At 39.2% G+C, this 20,075-nt stretch overlaps 1 protein-coding gene across 2 annotated transcripts in view; it reads right to left on the reverse strand.

Annotated features, from left to right (window-relative positions):
• LOC149560552 (DEAD-box ATP-dependent RNA helicase 50-like) overlaps window positions 1-20,075 on the reverse strand; it is a 131,678-nt gene that overhangs the window by 98,927 nt on the left and 12,676 nt on the right. The window contains exons 2-3 of one of the 2 annotated variants that reach the window (XM_089824737.1): window positions 11,780-12,165; window positions 4,584-4,778 (exon numbers count right to left, since the gene is read on the reverse strand). In XM_089824737.1, coding sequence (XP_089680863.1) covers window positions 4,584-4,778; window positions 11,780-12,165 — 581 coding nt within the window. Of the gene's footprint in view, window positions 1-4,583; window positions 4,779-11,779; window positions 12,173-20,075 lie in introns of both variants that reach the window. The other variant, XM_089824738.1, reaches the window with a different exon arrangement.

Below are 20,075 nucleotides of genomic sequence, written 5' to 3' on the forward strand. Positions count from 1 at the left end.
AGTCTTTATACGTCCAAGCTGCTACCTTCAATACTGGGTTCCAATCATCTCCTACAAGAATGTTCTTCAAATTTTCCTCATCACCCAAATTCATTGTTTTCACCATCAGCTCTTCATACTTCATCGGTTTATCTTTACTGAACATATGGGCTGGTGTTTCATCCACCTGTGCTTCTCCTTCCTTCAGTTCACTATACTCCTTCGGAAACTTATGGCCTTCTTTTCCTTCCTCGACACTCAAAATATTGCAACTCAAAAAGACCTCATAATCTTCCATTTGCCAAGGTAGCAATCCGTTTACTGAATCTAGGTCGTCATCAGTTGACCCTCCTATTCTCAGCACCCCTTCATCATCTGGTTCCATCCTCTTTTTCCCTTCGTCATCACTCTCGCCACCGCCTTCTAAGTCCGATGACCCAGCTTCTTCTCCTACCATCTGTGTATGCAAATCGATTATAAATCTCCTACCTCCCTTCTCCATTAACAAGGTGTTCCTTTTCCAATCATGCTTTACCTTAGCCTGCACCAACCACCCCCATCCTAGGATGGCATCATACCCTCTTCTCTTTAATGGAATAACTACAAAATCCAGTAAAAATGGTTGTGTCCCAATTGTTCAAACTGTGCCATTAGAGTTCCCAAGGGTTTTATCCCATGTTGATCTACTGTAAGTAACTGAAAGGTGGGTGGCCATAGTGTTGGTTGTCCAAGTTTTTTTCAAATATCTTCTGGCATCACATTCACTCCCAGTCCTCCGTCTACTATTGTATCTGTTAGCACCGTACCCAGAATGCCCATCTCCACCACTGTTGGATGTCTACCTGTCGTAAGTGCTAGTAACATCGGATCTGTTGCTGCTGCTGTGGTTGTTTCCGTACTATCCTTTGCTTCCTCCATTACTCTTGGGGACGGTGTCATATTTATAATAGATGTACGTGACTGTGGCATGGTGAGAAGATCATTTAATTTAATTGGTACTTCAATTTGCATTATCTGTTTCACCATGTCTTGTTCCGCCAAGTTTCTTTTCGAAGTTTCCGCAGTGTCTTTTACTTGTGACTTCTCCGCTCTCATTTGCTTCTCTATCTCTGTTCGGGCTTTTTGTAACCTCTCCTTCTCTTCTTTCACATTCGGATATTTTGCCTTCCTCTCCTATTCCCGCGTGATCGCCAACACGTTCTCATTACTTGTTTCAATACTTAATAAATTTACGCTTTGCTTTGGACACTTTGAATCTTCATGGTCCCCTGGACCACACCATCTGCACAGTATTTGTGGCGCCTCCTTTGTAGTACAGTCCCTCGCGAAGTGACCCCAAAGATTACATGCCCGGCACTGTATCATCGGCCATCCACTCGCATCATATTGCATTCTACTTCGGCCTCCATTGTTATTGTTATTGTTTCCACCCATTCCGCGTCTATTATTATTTCGATATCCACCTGAAGTTGCATCATTGCCCGCATTGTTGCTATTATTCGAGGCTTCCTGTGTTAGTAACACCTACTAGTGTCCTTTTGTTTTCAAGTTAGAAGGCACTCTTTCAGGGAATGCCCCGCCACCTGGCAGATGTCACAAAATTGCTTCTTCGGGCATGAACCCTTCGTATGTCCGTCCTCCTTGCAACCTGTACACCACAATTCTCCTTTTACTGTATCTGGATTCTTTTTCAAATTTTTGAATTCTTTCATCATCCGCAGCATGTCTTTCTGTAGCGCTTTCACCTTCTTGTTTGATTCCTCATCACTACTACTACTCTCCGAGGATGAATCATCTGAATCAGAGAACTTATGTTTCTTCTTCTTACTCGTTTTCTGTTCGCTTTCTAAATCCATGGCACAAGTGTATGCATCGGCGTACGATGACGGTGGTATAATCTTCATTTTCTTTTTAAGAGCTAGCTATAGCCCCTCCACGAACCACCGTTTTTTCAACCCATCCGCTGGTTGACTCTCCATCTTTCCGATCAATTCTTTCAGTCGCCTGGCATAGGTTCGAACTGTCTCATTCTTTCCTTGTTTGGTGTTGTAAATTTCTGCCACTATTTCATTATCATCTCGGAGTAATCTGAATTCTGCTATAAATTCTTTTTTAACATTCTCCCATGTATTAAGTTTCTGAGGACTAGTGTCAGAAAACCAGTCTATTGCCACACCTCATAGGGTCGCTGGAAATTGTCTTACCCAATCATCCTCATCCGTCACACCATTTGTCGTCCATATGGTTTCACACGTTTTACAATGTCTGATAGGGTCTGCTGAACCATCACCGTGAAACTTGGGTAACTTTTCTTTAGGGTCAACCATTGTTACTTGTCTTTGATTCTAAGGTACTTGTGTACCCGCACTGTTCTGAGCTCCCGCACTATTTTGGACTCCCACACTGTTCTGTGCTCCTGCGCTGTTCTGGACTCCTACGCTGTTCTAGACTCCCGCGCTATTCTGTGCTCCGGCGCTGTTCTGGACAACAGTTTTGTTCCCAACAACCGCGTTGTCTGGTGACAAGTCTTCAAGTGATGTTCTATTCTCCGCCTGTATCCGTTCGTCCCGTGTATCAGGAACGAAGAGATCCCTCCACGCTCGTGCTCCCTCGGCACTCCGAGCCGTGCGAGTTTCTTCCCTTCTGTTCGAACACTCTCCCCTCGGCGTATACAGGTTAAGGAATTCTTCCCTTGTTTCCTCCACCAAATTCAAGCGTTGCACCAAATTCAAGCGTCCAGCAATTCCTTGGCACTCCTCAGCCTACTGGGTGAGTGCACTCCCTCCGTCTGTGCCTCTTCACCCCTTCAGTGCCCCTCGGCAATTTGTTGAAGTCTTTGTCTGTGTTCTGCTTGCTATGTTAAAATTAAAATTTCTTTTGTTGTAGTTAGTTCATTCTTATCTTTCACCTTATTCCGATCTTTGTTTGGCAAATTCGGCATCAATATTCATATCATTCCTTCATTCCAAGTTCGTCTAGCAACGGCACCAAATGTTTACTGCATAGGGTAAGAAGTTCAACACAAGTATAACACGATTCAATTCAGAATAGGTACTTTATTCATGTATGCACTTGCAGATTACAATCCGATTACAATGACTACAATGATCTATGATGATTCCAAAGTCCATCTCGGACGTATACATATACCTTTCCGAAGGGGTGACTCAAGAGTCACACGCCCATTCGGATACTATTCTACCCGTCGGCTACATTATACATTTTACCGACAACAATTACAAGTTTCCCAGGCATTTTGGCCAAGCCATTGTCTATGGAGCCACAATTATCCTATGTATACCTACACGCTGAAGGAAGCTATTTTAGCAATCCTTGGATTTGTAAGAAATGTGCAGTGGTATTTGTGTGGTGCATTATTGACCAAACTGCTATTCTTTAAATCCATCAGTGCACTGTGACAAAAACTCCACAAAAGAATTCTGTTTTGTGGGGGTAAAATTGAAATGAATTTGACATTTGAGTTAGTACAGAAAAGCTGATTTATAATTTGATTGAGGAGATCAGAAATACTTTCTTCTTCTTCCCAGAGCAAGAAAGGTATCCCCAATATCACCCAGTTGTTTAAGTGCACTTTGTGTTCTCTATACTAACTAGAAATTTACTTAGAACCATAAATTAGACCTTTAAACCTTTTTATAACCAATTTGGCTACAGATATAGTCAATTTGGCTACAGATATACTGTTAATATCTCATGGACTAACTCCGCCCATCATAAAGGAATATTTTGACAGCTGGGCTATATGACACCGTGCAGTGTCCTAAACACTGACTTACAAATATAGATCCTCATAATAATTATTTCTAGGCTACAACCTAACCTAGTTCATCTGATATATATTATATCAAATTCACTGCAAAATGACCTTCAGCAAAGAAAGATACTAAGCAGTGCACAGTCTGTCAGCTACCTGCATTTCAAAGCTGTCTAAAAGGAGGTTCAGATGTGCCATTAAGTTCAAATATAAAAGGTGAATAAAAATAATGCATGGATATGGCAGGTAGGGAACAAGAAAATAACTATAAACTTATTGTCTTCCAAGTGCTTGACATATGTGAGCTATTATTTTATGACAATACTTTAAAATTCATCAACTTACAGCCACTTTAGCATTTTATGAGATAGCAACAATAATAGCTTGCCCCAAATGCACATTACAAGATGAAAATGTAGATGAAATTTTGTTTTTAAGATATTGTTTAGGTGTTTAAAAAAAACCAAATAAGAAATTAAAAGATGTTTAAAAAAAAAACTCAGGATAAACCATGTTTGTAAATCAAAAAAAATTACATCACGAAAAGCCAAAGACAGATAAAAGAACTAAACACACATTACAATAGTAATTTAGGCAAAATCATGAAAAGAATTATCAATGAAAGGAAAAATAATGTGGATTAATAATATCCCTATGTGCAATAAACAAATACAATACACATGCCAAATATTCTCATGACATTTTAGCATTAAAATTACTGATTCATATTAAAACTAACAAAATGAATGTGAGCATAAACAGAAACAAGGAACAAAACTATTTGAAGCCAACAGAAACAATGCGAATGAGAAATTGCAAACTAACTAACCTGAGTAGCCAACTCGGAAGTTGGTACCAAGATCAGTGTGCGTGGTCTCTTGGAAAAAGATTTGCTTTTCCCTTGAAGTTCTTCCTCTCTTAGACGCTGTATCAGTGGTGCAAGATATGCTAGAGTCTTTCCTGAGCCACTTTGTTCAGCGATTATGCAACTCTTTCCAAAAAGGACATGTTTGTATGCCAATGCCTAAGAAAGCCAAGAAGAAGATAAGTGTTCTCATAAAACAAATGCTTGCATGACTTAAAGGATACAACACTGATATTCTAAAAATGTAAACCTAAAATAATAAATATTGATATTAGCAAATCAGTTGCAATTTTGAAACACACAACTCAGCTTGAGACTTATTAACAAGTAAATGACAAAGACTGTATAAGATAAAAAAAAATCTCTTGGAATTCTTGACTCTTGTTGTTGCTAAAAAATCTATATTGTAGCCAACAGGTAGAATAGTATCTGAAAGGGCACATGACAGTTGAGTCACCCCTTCGGGGAGGTATATGTACACCGTCCGGAATGGATTTTGGATCATCATCATTGTAATCAGATTTTAAGCATTGAGCACATATTGTATATATGAATAAAATATCTATTTTGTGTTATATCTTGCTATACTACATGTGTTAAGTATTCTTTTACCCTGTACGATAAACATTTGGCGTCATTGCCAGTCGAACTTGGGATGAAGGAATATTATAAAAATTAATGTCAAATTTGCTTAACAAGGATAGGAACAAGATAAACAATAAGGATGAAATACGTATAGCACAAGAAGTTTTAATTTTAGCACAACAGGCGGAGCGCAGACAAAAGCTTCAATAGATTGTCATCAGACATCGAGGGGGTGAAGGGGCACAGACTGAGGGAGTGCATTCACCTAGCAGACCGAGGAGTGCCAAGGAATTGCTAGAAGAGACTCGACAGTGATTAAATTTGGTGGAAGAGACAAGGGAGGAGTTCCTTAACTTGTATACGCCAAGGATAAGAGTATCCGAACGAAAGGGAAGCAACTTGCACGACTCAAATTGTCGAGGGAGCACGAGCGTGAACTCTTTGTTCCCGATACACCCGACGAACGGATACAGGCAGAGAATCGAACAACTTCACTTGAGGAAGATCCTTTCTCACCAAGTAACGTGGTGTTGGAAGTAGGACAGTTGTCCAAAGTAGCACGGCTGTACAGAACAACATGGGTGTGCAGAACAGTGCGAGTACATAGCAGGTACCTCAGAATCAGAAGAAAGTAGTAATGGCAAGACCAAAGGAAAAGTTGCCGAAGTTTAATGGTGATGGGACGGCAGATCCAATCAGACACTGCAAGACGTGTGAAACAATATAGACGGCAAATGGTGTAACAGACGAGGATGATTGGGTCTGGCAATTTCCAGCAACCCTGTAGGGTGTGGCAATTGATTGGTTTGCAGACGCAGATCCTTAGAAGCTAACTACATGGGTAGAAGTTAAGGAGTTCATAGCAGGTTTCGACTGCTAAGGGACAATAACGAAATACCATTGTACCATGAAGGAGATGTTGCAGCTATTATGCAGATGGTGTGGTCCGGGAGACCACGAAGATTCAAAATGCCCAAAGCGGGGGGTAAATTTGTTAAGCATCGAAGCATGTGATGAGAAGGTACTAGCCATTACACATGAGCAAGCTAAGAAGGTGAAATACCCTGATGCAGAAGAAGAAAATGAGAGGTTACAGCAAGCATGAACAGAGCTGGAAAGACGGATGAAACTAGGGAAGTTGTAAGTAAAAGACACTGTCGATACCTCGAAAAGGAACTTAGTTGAACAAAACATGATAAGGCAGGTGATGCAAATGGAAGTCCCTATTAAATTAAATGACTTCCTCACAATGCCCCAGTTATGGATGGCCATTCTGAATATGACACCGCTTCCAAAAGCCATGGAGGAAACAAGAAGGGACGGTAGTGGAATGACGACAGCAAACTCAATGCTCCTAGCACTCACGATGGGAAGGCATCCGGCAGTAATCAAGATGGGCATTCTAGGAACTATACTGACAGACACAATTGTGGACAGAGGGTAGGCGTGAATGTGTTACCAAAAGATATATGGAAAAATTTAGGACAACCTACACTGTGGCCACCTACATTCTAGTTACTCACGACAGATCAGCACGAAATCAAACCGTTAGGAACCTTGATGGCACAGTCGATGACTATTGGAACACAACCATTTTTATTAGATTTTGTAATCATTCCACTGAAAAGAAGAGGGTATGACACTATCCTTGGACGGGGTTGGTTGGTGCAAGCAAAAGTGAAACATGATTGGAAATGAAATACCCTATCCATGCAACACGGAGGCCGAAGATTCGTAATTGACCTGCACAAACAGATGGTAGGTGAGGAGGCGGCGTCGTCAGATTCTAAAGGTGAAGGTGACGATGAAGGAAAAAAGAGCATGGAACCAAATGAAGGAGTATTGAGATTAGGAGGGTGGAATGATGACGACCTACTCGATGAATGGCCTATTCCATTGGCAGATCGAGGATTACGAGCTCTTTCAGAGCTGTAATATGTTAAGGGTCAACAAAGGTTAATATGTTAAGGGTTGACAAAGGTGAGAAAGGAGAGGAAAATGAATGTCCGAAGGAATATAGAGAAGCAGAAGAAGGAAAGGAGGGTATGGCTGAAGCTGAAGGGAAGAACATACCGTACGAACCCAGCAAAAGGAAGGATTCCACCGTACGGTACACAGTGAATGGACCGCGCAGAAAGAAAATGTTATGCCGCACCACAGATTTAGTAGAAAGGTACCAACAGCAAGGAAAACACATCATACAGTCTGCACGGGAAACAAAGAGGAAGGGCTTAACAAAAACTTCCGCAGTACGGACTGCAAGTTCTAAAATCAAGAATACAATCATTGATGGCAAGGAGTGGCAGCTAACGAAATTCATGGTACCAAGTTCGAGGATTGCGATCGAAAATAAGCTTGGAGATATGGAAAGTTTGAGGGAGGGATAGTATAATTTAAATAAACTTGATGACCAACGATTGCAAGCAAAGTGGGCCACGAAGGTTATGCAGAACAAGCATAAGGTATGGCACGACAAGCACTTGAAGTTGAGCAGATTTCAATCGGGACAACTAGTGTTGAAGTATAATGGGCGCAATAAGATCAGACCAAGCAAATTTAAAATAAAGTGGGTCGGGTCATATAAAATCAATGAAGTGGGCAATAACAGAGCAGTAAAATTATAGATGCTCGACAGGAAGGAAGTAGCCAATGTAATGAATGGGTCGAAGCTAAAAGTCTATCATGAAAGAAATAACACACCTCCGTGGATGAACAACTGAGGGACAGTATAAAAATAATAAATAATAATGTATAGATGTAACATAAGTAAATGTAGATAATATATAAAGTTGAGCATAATTTCTAAGTACGGACCCGGAAGTAATAAAATGAGGAGTAAAAAGAATAGGAATAATAAAGTAAAAACAAAATAAGTGTCATACGGCCTTTACAGTAGCATAAAGGGAAAAAAACAAAAAATAGAACCGTACGGCTATTGGGGGAATGGAAAGCCTAATGTACAGCTTGTGAAAAAACAAAGGGAGTTTGTGCATACAAACAGAGACCGTACGGTCGTACAGGAGAGAGGTATCATAAGGCAATCAGAGAAGGGTGAAATCTAGACACCGCACAGCAGATTGACGATACAAAAAAGCAACGTACAATTCGTACAGAGACATAAACAAGGAGGGAACTTGAAAGCAAACCTTGTACGGCCACATGTGGAGGAGAATAAAAGGGGATACGATCACAGCAAAGCAGAGTCGTACGGCCTAGCAAGACATAAATTACTAAAACAATCATTGTACAAAGAGTATCTGAAGAAAAATCCATCATGTACAACGAGCAAGAAGGCAAAGAAGAAGCCAAAGAATTGGAACCGTACGGCCAGTAGGAAGGAATAATTCACTATATGGCTTACGGAGTCAAGTTTTATTTAGGCTTGATCGTACGGCTCGAGGGAAGAAGAACCATATAGACAAAGCAATAACCATATGGCTGTACGGAAGAAGGTGAAGCACTGTATGTTGTACGGCCCATACGGAAGAGAGGAGCAAGGCACTAAAACGGCAAAGTGTAACAATAGAGAGACGTATGGCATTTTGAAGCACCATATGACATTTTGAATGACGGCATTTTGAATGACGGCATTTTGAAGGACCGTAAGGCATGTTGAATGCTAGTAAAGGGTTGTACGAACATGCAAAGAAAGAAAGTAATTGTACGGCAACAGGTAAAGACCAACCATATGGCAAGCTAGTATAAAAGACAATTGTCGTACAACTATCACAGAGCATTACAAGTGATTATTCACTATATGGCATTTTTAAAGGAAGAAGTGGAAGCTGTACTCTTCAAGAAGCAGGAACCGTAAATAAAATTTAAAAAAAAAAGACGACAAATCAAAACACTTCACAATGAATAACATATGATACCAAAGGGAAGGAAAAGACATAAACAGGTAGTAAAACGTAAGCAGTTGGCAAGAAGAGTATAGGATTGGAAGAAAATCACAAAAATGGTGTGTTCCATGGACTTTTAGGTGGGTTTGAGCGTGCTAATTTGGCCTTGGCGGCGAGAGCGTTGTCCCTCGACCCCGCCTTATATCGCGATAGGGAATGCACTTGGGGCTCTACCCCAAGACCCTACAGGGGCGCTACCCCTCGACCCCACTGGGGGAGATGCCCCCTAGACCCCCCAGTTAGTGCAGTTATCAATCATGTGAAGTGTGACCAGTTGATGAGACCTGGAGCTACTACTGCAAGCATGGAGTGTTTGTATGCCAGAGGTGGAGAGAGTACTGGAGCAAGCCTTTCAAGAAGGATGCTACGCTTTGAGGCACTCGGAGTAGGTGTTGATTAGACTTGAGGCTGTATTGGTGGATGCATAGAGAGCTCGAGAGGAGCTAATCATCCAGTTAAAGGCAGTAGAGCGACACTTGGCTTAGTGTACCCAGGCGTTGGAAGTAGAGAAGGCGGCACGGGTGGCTATCAAGGTCATCTTGGCTAGGGAGATAGTATTGTGTTAGCAAAGGCTACAGATGCAACGTGTTTTTAGAGACCAGTTTGATACAGGCATGGGAGGAATGTGAATGTGATGTGACGGAAAAAGATCTATCTTGTTATAGATGCGTATTACACCCTTCGGAGGAGCCAAGAAGACCTGGTAGCAGCTGAGAGAGCTCAGAAGGAGTCAGCTGCCAAGCTAGCCACGGAGAGGGCAGCCTAGGAATCCGAGAGGGCAGCCTTGTTAGACAGACAGAGTCAGCTACATAAATTGACAATAGAGAAGGAACAGATAGAAACAAAGAAGGAGAGAGTAGCAGATGAGAAGGAGAAAGAGCTCGGAGAGATTGCAAGATGATGCAGTCAATTTTAGAGCTTTAGATGGAGGCGGAAGCAGAATCGAAAGTCAACAAGGAGCAAGACTACAAGCTGCGGGCAAAACTGAACGAACTAGGGTCACGGACGGCCACTATGCCAAGGACGCATCCTATTTAGTTATCTATACATCGATGTAATTAGTTGTTTACTTTTTAGTTTTGTTGTATTGTCATCCAGAGATGACTTTTCTTTGGGGGGGGGGGGTTGATGTTGTCGGTAAAATCTATATTGTAGCCAACGGGTAGAATAGTATCCAAAAGGGCACGTGACGGTTGAGTCACCCCTTCGGCAAGGTATATGTACACCGTCCGGAATGGACTTTGGATCATTATCATTGTAATCGGATTGTAAGCATTGAGCACATATTGCATTTATGAATAAATTATCTGTTCTGTGTTATATCTTGCTATACTACATGCGTTAAGTATTCTTTTACCCTATATGGTAAACAACCCTCTCTCATCTACTTGACTGTGACTGAATAGCAAGATAAGTCTCCCTGAGATAAGACTAAGAATAGTGTTGCTGCTCTTGCAAGATCACCCTTTAGTTTCTAGTGAATCAAAACCCTAAATTTTATGCTTGTTTTACCCTGATTGCCCTAATTTTTATTTCCATGCCTTTTGCCATTCATATCCTTGTTTTGAACAGTGTGCATCTTGGCCTCTTGGAGTCTCAGTATAGTTTTCCATTGTTGTTGTATGGTTTCATTACGTTCCTATATTTTCCCCAGGCTATGCTTTTCACAGTGCCCTATATCCTCTTGTGGCTGTATCAGTTTTGCTCTATTGAGCTTCTTAAATAAATTTGCATGATCATTAAATTCAACTTCATATCATATTTGTACATACATGTTTCCGTGCTACACTTGTGTCCACATGTTGCACCCAAGTTTACTTATATTCCATTGACTTTTACTAATCCCATCCCATTACTGAAATGAAAAAACAATATCAAGAACATTGTATGGTCCAGGAGTGAAGGGATAAGGATGTTTTTAGTTTGATTAGCTAATATGGATCACTATCAAGAAAGGAATAGTTGGTCAAGTCAAGGCAAGGATTATCTCACAAAAAAGATCACACAACTTCTATACAACCAATTTTAAAATTGCTAATGTTTTATACCAGAATTGAAGATAACAGAAAAAACAAAATAATAAATACCAAGACACAACAATTTATCCTTGGAAAACCCTCCTTGAGGGAAAAACCCAGCCACACCACAAAATATCACGGTCTGAATACAATATTCAAACTACTAAGACTGCTCAGCATTTATGAATGCTGCACTATCTTTCTCTTAACAACAATATTGGCTCTCACAGAATAATGATGCTATCCTTAGCAAACAGAAGAATGAATGTGTTCACACAATGCTGATCGCACAATTATCACCCAGAGAATACTCATGCTAGGCTCAATACTCTGCACAATAGCTACATATATAGTTGTAATCATACTCAATAGACACTTAAGTATCATCCGCTGTAGACACTGAATCTGAACAACACCATAAATGATGACTCGATACAACAGCCACAATAGCTGAATGCCAAGGAATACATATAGCTGAGAACCAAAAACCCAATGCTACCAGAAAAACTCCACAGCAACAAAAACAATAAATTACAAGACCAAACTTGACTTGTAAATGTGCATTAATAACCAGAAACAAAAACATCACCCACAATGCATGCTCTTAATAGGTAGATGTCAATAACATCAAGAAAATAAGCAAATGAATACAAACCTGAATGTGTGAAGGACGTGAAATGCCTTGGGCCTTCAGGGCTTGAAGCATATCCTCACTAGCGCCAAGATCTTTGAAGGTTCTCAAGCTAAAAAAATCGCCAGAAGAACCAAACTCAGACTCTTCCTTTGATGCATTCAATGTTTTGGCCTCACCCTGTGGTGGATACTCAACAAATTTCCCCCACCCCCTACGGTTATTTTTGGTTTCTGAAATATCTTTGCCAGTGACAGCAACGTTCATACCTTCTCTTTTAAACCAGGGTTTCATTTTATTACTTGTGCTCTCCTTGAAATTTTTTCCTCCTCTCTGAATAGTTTGAGTTTCCACACCTCTTTTACTCCATCTGTGCATTTCATGCTTAGGTTCTGTAGCATAAATATCACCTGTAACCTTAGGCAAAGACACGAGAAGACATCAGGATGCTATGGAAGTCACAGAGGCAAGTCCAAGATCTGAAAACTTTACTAAAGAAATTGCAACCCTTTCGACTACTGTATGCCTATATTCATTATTCTCTTTATAAACACCAACTTGATACCTAATAAGTAAGGATATGCTTCGTTATAGAGCCATCAACATGAAATATGAAAACTGAATTAAATTAAAGACAAAATACAAAGTATTTTCACTAGGTCTAAATCTTATTTGCAGTTGTAGCTATGAGCAATCAAAATGTAGCATGCTTCACACAATACTGTGATATTTCAAACCTATCTGAGTGACATAAGACAAAATAATTTTAGGCACCTAAAATTGTCCCTTACCTAGCCATGCCTAATTTTAACCTACCATAACCCAGTACTTAGATAAAAAAATATATTTATTTATTTAGTCAATCCCAATTTTATTTCTATCCTACACTAATACCCTTAATCAAAAAAGGATTTATTATTTATTCAATTATTTATCCAATCCTCCATGTTAGGAATCCAGCTGATGATTTGTAACGTTACGTGATTAATGCAATGGGCACTGGGCATTTGACCAAAAAATCAAAATTATCCTATCTCATTAATTAAATAAATATATACTAATTAATTAACTAATTTCACAAATTTCCAATTTGTCTTTATCCTTGCCCATTCAATCCTAGACCTTGAACTTGTTTAAGTGGATCATACTCTAAAAACACCATCACTGACAAATATCACCTTCATAAGTTTGGCTAAGCCTTGTCTAGATTCATTGAACCTAGACACTTGTCAAAAATCAACCTAAGAATAGAGATAGCCTGAGGTGTACATTTAAATTCTTGCATTTCTTATGTTGTTTTTCTTCCATCTATTTTCAACATCTATGGTCAAAATATTAGATTGAAGCTACATATATCACATTTTTTTTCGCATTGAGACAGAATTTGTATTCAGTTAACTTGTTGGCTACTAAATTCCTCAAACAAACACGAAGCTTTATGCAGATGATTAGAGAACACTAATACAAAAGTGCAATGTAAATATTTGCCAAAAAGCAAAAATTTAAAGCAAAAGCGAAGCAATTTAAACAAGATAAACATTACAGATTTAATTTTTCAGCTTGCTGTTAATAAAAGAAATAGATTGTTTACAATAGACAGCAACTAGAAAGACAAAAACTGTGATGTCCCCATCCTAGAGTCTTGTAATAAATAATTTTAATAAATTGCAAAAGAAACATTTTATAAAATAAATAATGATTTATATATTGATCATTAAAATAAATAATTATCAAGGCAAGAGCCTACAAACAACAGTAAATTGTGAGCCACCCAACTGGGAGGTCTTAGGTTCGAGTCTACTCGAGCTTAATACATAATAATAATCAATCTCAACAAATATAATAATAAATAATCTAGGCTTCAGCCCATTGCCTATTAAAAAAAATTAACAATCTATTAATAAGAATATAAGCATAATAAATATTAATTTAGTTATATATTTAATTAACAAAGTAAAGTATTATTAATTAGTCATTATCAAATAACACGTATATTCTCCATAAGATGCAACATTTCGGTGTCTGGGATATTTAATGAAGATTAAAAGCATTCCTCTCACCAGTGGACATTTCTTAGTTAATATATATCATATTTGCTATTCTGTGGAAGAATAGCAGATTATAAGTAGAGTCCTCATCATAAAGGAAGGGGGAGTTATGTCACTGAATATAAAGAAAACAGAATGATAATTATCAAAGGAAATGAATTATTTCTAATGCTCACAAGCACTGTTTAACAACAGTTAATGTTGTAATGTACTCATGAGAAATACCGATCTAAAAAAAATACGAAATCAGAATTATATATAGTCATCTGTACAAAATAGATATATTCATCACAAATTGATAAACTTATATATATCCAAAAATCCTATTGCTGTTGACTTATAGAAGGGAAGTTGTATTGTTTCCAAGAAGGGGATTATATAAATCCAAGCAAAGCATCTTTATCCCAAGATACGGTGGGGATTAGTGACCCCGAGTGCCTTGTGGGCATCATCCCAAGAAAGGCTTAAGGGCTTGGATCTGTGGACTTTGAGGGAATCCATTGCAGAGTTCGTATCTAGGCAACTTGGTTAACACCTACTCCTTCCGTCTTGAGCTAGAATAGTAATAAGGTTCAACATGAACTTTAAAGATAACTTAAATTTAATGAGATGAATAACTAATCCTACTAAGGACATTACAATAAAAACCCTAACCAAGATATTTAAGATAAATTAAGTGAAGTCCCAAAAGGGGCGATTACAAGCAGTATTAGAGCATTATCATCACATCCTGCAGAGTTAAAAGATAAAATGTAGAACCATTCTGATGAAAACAAATATATACATAAAGAATTGATCATACATATTATAAATGAATGAACCTAACAATGTGTGTATTATGTGTATGCTTCATGCCATTGTGCATTAGATTATGTGTTAAAGCATGTAGCTTTGGTCTGACAATAACTATGATCTACATATGTATTATTGCTGTAGGTCAATCAATGCACAGTTGAATCCGATGATCGTATATATAGTTTCTGAGATCATTTAAGGCATGATCGAAACTTATTCTGATTCCTTTGATAGTTAGATCACTATTGAATCTATACTTTATATCGGGTTGTAGATCATAATGATTGGTAATACATTATTAGACTTGTGTTAAGTCTGTAACGAATCGGGCATGATTAGTTAACACCGAACAGGTGTGACAATGAATATTCATGTCTCCATTTGGAGACATGACCATTCACCCACACACCCTTCCACATGATATGTATACTTGATCTACACGAATAAACAAGGCATCAAAATCAATTAATGCAAGCACATCAAAGGATTGACGGACATTTCGAGTTCAAGAATATTATATTATATCTGTTATTTCTATACTAACTTGTACAAATTCTAGAGCAAATCTATCCTTTGTCAACAGTGTCCATACCTGCAATAAAATTGTGCATTAGCGAGCCACAAATTTGAAATCTAGTAAGAAACTTTACATGGTATCAGAGCCTTGTTAAGGAGAGATCTCATTAAGTTTAACAGATTAGATTTCACATTAAATTTCAGACTCTCATTAGTCTTCAAGACGACAAACAAATTAAGATTCGAACACCACCTTACAAGTTTAGATGGATATGTGAATAGTCTAAGAAGCTTTCCAGATACCGTATGTGTTTGAAGGTATTTGTTTTGATATAGTTCCTGCCGTTATACATAAGGCCACTAACACATACTCCAAGCCTTTGAAAATATTATTACAACCTTATTGAGTCATCTTCAATATATTTTTTCATTACCTGTGTGTGTTCATGACTTCAATCAATGATCCATGCTCGATGCTTTCTTCAGTTGGTTTTGAAGGGTGAATAACCACTGAAACTTTGTTTACTGTACAGGTAAAAGGATACTTAATGCATGTAGTATAGTAAGATATAACACAGAACTGATACTTTATTCATATACGCAATATGCACTCCAATGCTTACAATATGATTCACATGATTACAATGATTTTCATGATTATCGTGATGCTCCAACGTCCCTTCCGGATGGTGTACATATACTTTCCCGAAGGGATGACACAACTGTCATGCGCCCTTTCAGATACAATTCTACCCGTCGGCTACAACATAGAATTTACTGACATCATCCCCCCCCCCCAAAAAAGTAAAGTCATCTCTGGACGAAAATTACAAAATATTCGAGACAAATTGACAAAATAGAATAGATCTTTTTCCGTCGCATCACATTCACATTCCTCTCGTGCTTGCACCAAACTAGTCTCCAAAACACGTTGCATATATAGCCTCTACTAACACAATACTGTCTCCTTAGCCAAGCTGACCTTGATAGCCAACCGTGCTGCCTTCTCTGCTTCCAACTCCTGGATACACTGAGCCAAGTGTTGCTCTACTGCCTCCAACTGGATGGTTAGCTCCTCCCGAGCTCTCTATGCATCCATCAAGATAGCCTCAAGTCCAACCAACACCTACTCTGAGTGCCTCAAAGCGTAGCATCCCTTTCGAAAGGCTTGCTCCAATGCTCTCTCCACCTTTGGCACATAGACACTCTATACCTGTAGCAGCTCCAACACCATTTTTTGTGATTTTCTTCCAATCCCATACTCTTTCTGCCAACCGCTTATGTTTTACTACCTGTTTATGTCTTTCCCTTCCCTTCGATATCATACATTATTCATTATGAACTGTTTTGATTTGTCGTCATTTTTTTTTTAATGGCTCCGCTTCCTGAAGAGTAGGGCTCCTTCTTGAATGCTCTAATACAACCTCCAAAGGGTAACTTTATTACTGCACCTCTGTCAGTGCAGCTTCTTTAATCCCTTTCATTATATCACAACTTAACTTTGTACAATATTGTTTCGAAATCCCTCTCTTGCCTTGGCGCCTATTCCTCTATCAAGTACAATCCTTACTTCCTACAACTCCTATCCGGCTGATATAGCTCATCCTTTCACCAACTGTACTTGTTTGTAAAGTTGTACTTTCACATCTTACTGCTACCTCTATGCCTCCAAGTCGTACATTGTTTTAGGAAGTCGTACAGTATCCAATTTCCTCTGTATGAAGGCCGTCCAAACTTCACTTGTTATCACTGACTGTACGAACTTCACCTATTATCACTGTCGTACATGTTGGCCATCGAGTATCGGCTCTATCTGTTGGCAACCACACTTCCTTTTGTCGTACGGTTTAAGCTCATTTTTGTTATTCATACGATCTACTTTGCTATTCGTACGGTCTCTATCATTCAAAATGTCGTACGGTATTCATCTATATATGGTGCCTCTCCTATGTCCGTACAGGTTCCTTCATGGTCGTATGATCAAGGTTCCCCAACGTCTCTACAGGTTTCTAGTACAGTCAAGGTACCCCAACGTCCGTACGGGTTCTACTATGTGACCGTATGGTGCTTTCCTCATTACAACTCAATATAATCAATGCTCCTTCTAGTGCTTCAGTACAGACCGTACAACATTCTTCCTAGGCCTAGAGTGAGTTTCGTTATCCATACGGCAATGCTTGAATTGGATTTCACTTGAGCAATACGGTCGTACGACTGTACATGGCACCTTGCTTTTCTTCTAGTTGCTCCTCCGTACACCGTACGATAGTTTCTCCTTTTGCTTGTCTTCTTGCCGTACAGAAGGCCATATGGTATCATAGTATCTTTTGCAATGTACTTCAATGTGTCTTCTCTCGTCGTCCACTGTGCTCCAAGTGTTGTACAGTGCTGTTCTCCTATCCACGTTCTTAGCTAGCCCTACAATACCTCTTCACAATTTTAATTGTCCGTACGATGAGCTTATGTGCCTTTTGTGCTTTAAATGTTCTCAAGACCGTACGCTCTGAGTCCATATTTCCTCATTACACATTAATATTTATCTCTTTTCTTCAGCTTACTTCTAAAAAATTTAATATTCTATTTTACACTTTATTTTACATATATACACCAATATTTATTATTTTTAGACTATCTTCCAGTTGCTCGTCCATAGAGGTTACAGAGGTTCATTATTTCTTTAATGATAGACTTTCAACTTCAACCCATTCACTACATCAGCTACTTCCTTCAGGTCGAGCGTCCATAATTTTATTGCTCTGTTATCACCCACTTCACGGATTTTATATGGCCCGCCCCACTTTATTTTAAATTTGCCTGGTCCAATCTCGTTGCTCCCATTATACTTCAGCACTAGTTGTCTTGATTGAAATATGTTCAACTTCAAGTGCTTGTCGTGCTTGTCGTGCCATGCCTTATGCATGTTCTATGTAACCTTCGTGGCCCATTGTGCCTGCAATCGTCACTCATCACATTTATTTAAATTATACCATCCCTTCTTCAGACTTTCCATATCTCCAAGCTTGTTTTCAATCGCAATCCTCGAACTTGGTACCATAAATTCTGTCGGCTGTCACTCCTTGCCGTCAATAATTGTATTTCTGATTTTAGAACCTTCACTCCGTATTGCTAAAGTTTTTATTAAGCCCTTCCTCTTTGTTTCCTATGCAGACCGTATGATGTGTTTTCCTTGCCGCCAATACCTTTCTACTAAATCCATGGTGCGATGTAACATTTTCTTTCTGCACGATCTGTTCACCATGTATAATACGGTGGAATCTTTCCTTTTTCTAGGTTCATACTGTATGTTCTTCCCTTCAGCTTCAACCGTAATCGCCTTTCCTTCTTCCACTTCTCTGTATTCCTTCAAACATTCATTTTCCTCTCCTTTCTCACTTTCATCGATCCTTAACATATTACAACTTGGAAAGAGCTTGTAATCCTCCATCTGCCAATGGAAAAGGCCATTCACTGAGTCTAGGTTGTCATCATTCGACCCTCCTAATCTCAATACTCCTTCATCCGGTTCCATTCTTTTCTTTCCTTCATCATCACCTTCACCTTCACCTTCAAAATCTAACGATGCTGACTCCTCACGTACCATCTGTGTGTGCAGGTTGATTATGAATCTTCTGCCTCCACGTTCCATGGATAGGGTATTTCGTTTCCAGTCATGTTTTACTTTTGCTTGCACCAACCAACCCCATCCAAGGATAGCATCATACCCTTTTCTTTTCAGTGGAATGACAACGAAATCCAATAAAAATGGTTGCGTTCTAATAGTTACCAGTTGTGCCATCAAGGTTCCCAATAGTTTGATCCCGTGTTGATCCACCGTGAGCAACTGGAATGTAGGTGGCCATAGCGTAGGTTGTTCTAACTTTTTTCAAGTATCTTCTGGTAACACATTCACACCTGACCCTCCGTCCACAATTGTGTCTGTAAGTATAGTTCCCAGAATGCCCATCTCGACTACTATCGAATGCCTTCCTGTCGTGAGTGCCAATAGCATTTGGTCTACTGTCATCGTTCCACTAGCTTCCCTTTTTGTTTCGTCCTTCGCTTTTAGAATTGGTGTCATATTCAGAATGGTTGTCCATAACTGTGGCATTGTGAGAAGAAAATCATTTAATTTAATAGGGACTTCTATTTGCATTACCTATCTTATCATGTTTTGTTCAGCTAAGTTCCTTTTCGAGGTATCAACAATGTCTTTTACTTGCAATTTGCTTGTTTTCATCTATCTTTCCAACTCTATTCGTGCTTTCTATAACCTCTCCTTTTCTTCTTCTGCATCAAGGTATTTTGCCTTCTTAGCTTGCTCACGTGTAATGGCTAATACCTTCTCATCACATGCTTCGATACTTAGCAAATTTACCCCCTGCTTCAGGCATTTTGAATCATCGTGATCTCCTAGGCCACACCATCTGCATAAGAGTTGCGGCGTCTCCTTCATAGTACAATCTCTAGCAAAGTGCCCCTACAGGTTGCACGCACAGCACTGTATCATTGGTTGTCCACTCGCGTCGTATTGAATCCGACCCCGGCCTCCATTGTTATTATTGTTATTATTATTTCCACCCCTTTCGCACCAGTTATTGTTGCAATAACCTCCTAAGGTTGCATCATGGTTTGTGTTTGTTGCGACGAATACTTCTTGTGTCAGTAATACTTGTTGGTGTCCTTTTGACTTCATATTTAACAAGCACTCCTTCATGGAATGTCCTGCAACCTGACAGATATCACAGAATTGTTTCTTCGGACATGAACTCTTTATGTGGCCTTTCTCTTTACAGTCTGTACACCACAATTCTCCCTTCACCAAGTCTGGATTCTTTTTCAAACTTTTGAATTCTTTCATCATTCATAGCATATCCTTCTGTAACACTCAGACTTTCTTGCTTGATTCTTGATCACTGCTGCTACTTTCGGACAATGAATCGTCTGAATCCGACGATTTGTGC

Source organism: Cupressus sempervirens, chromosome 4, assembly GCF_028749045.1.
Source record: "Cupressus sempervirens isolate cs-2001-9-10 chromosome 4, ASM2874904v1, whole genome shotgun sequence".
In the NCBI taxonomy this organism is placed as follows: Eukaryota; Viridiplantae; Streptophyta; class Pinopsida; order Cupressales; family Cupressaceae; genus Cupressus; species Cupressus sempervirens.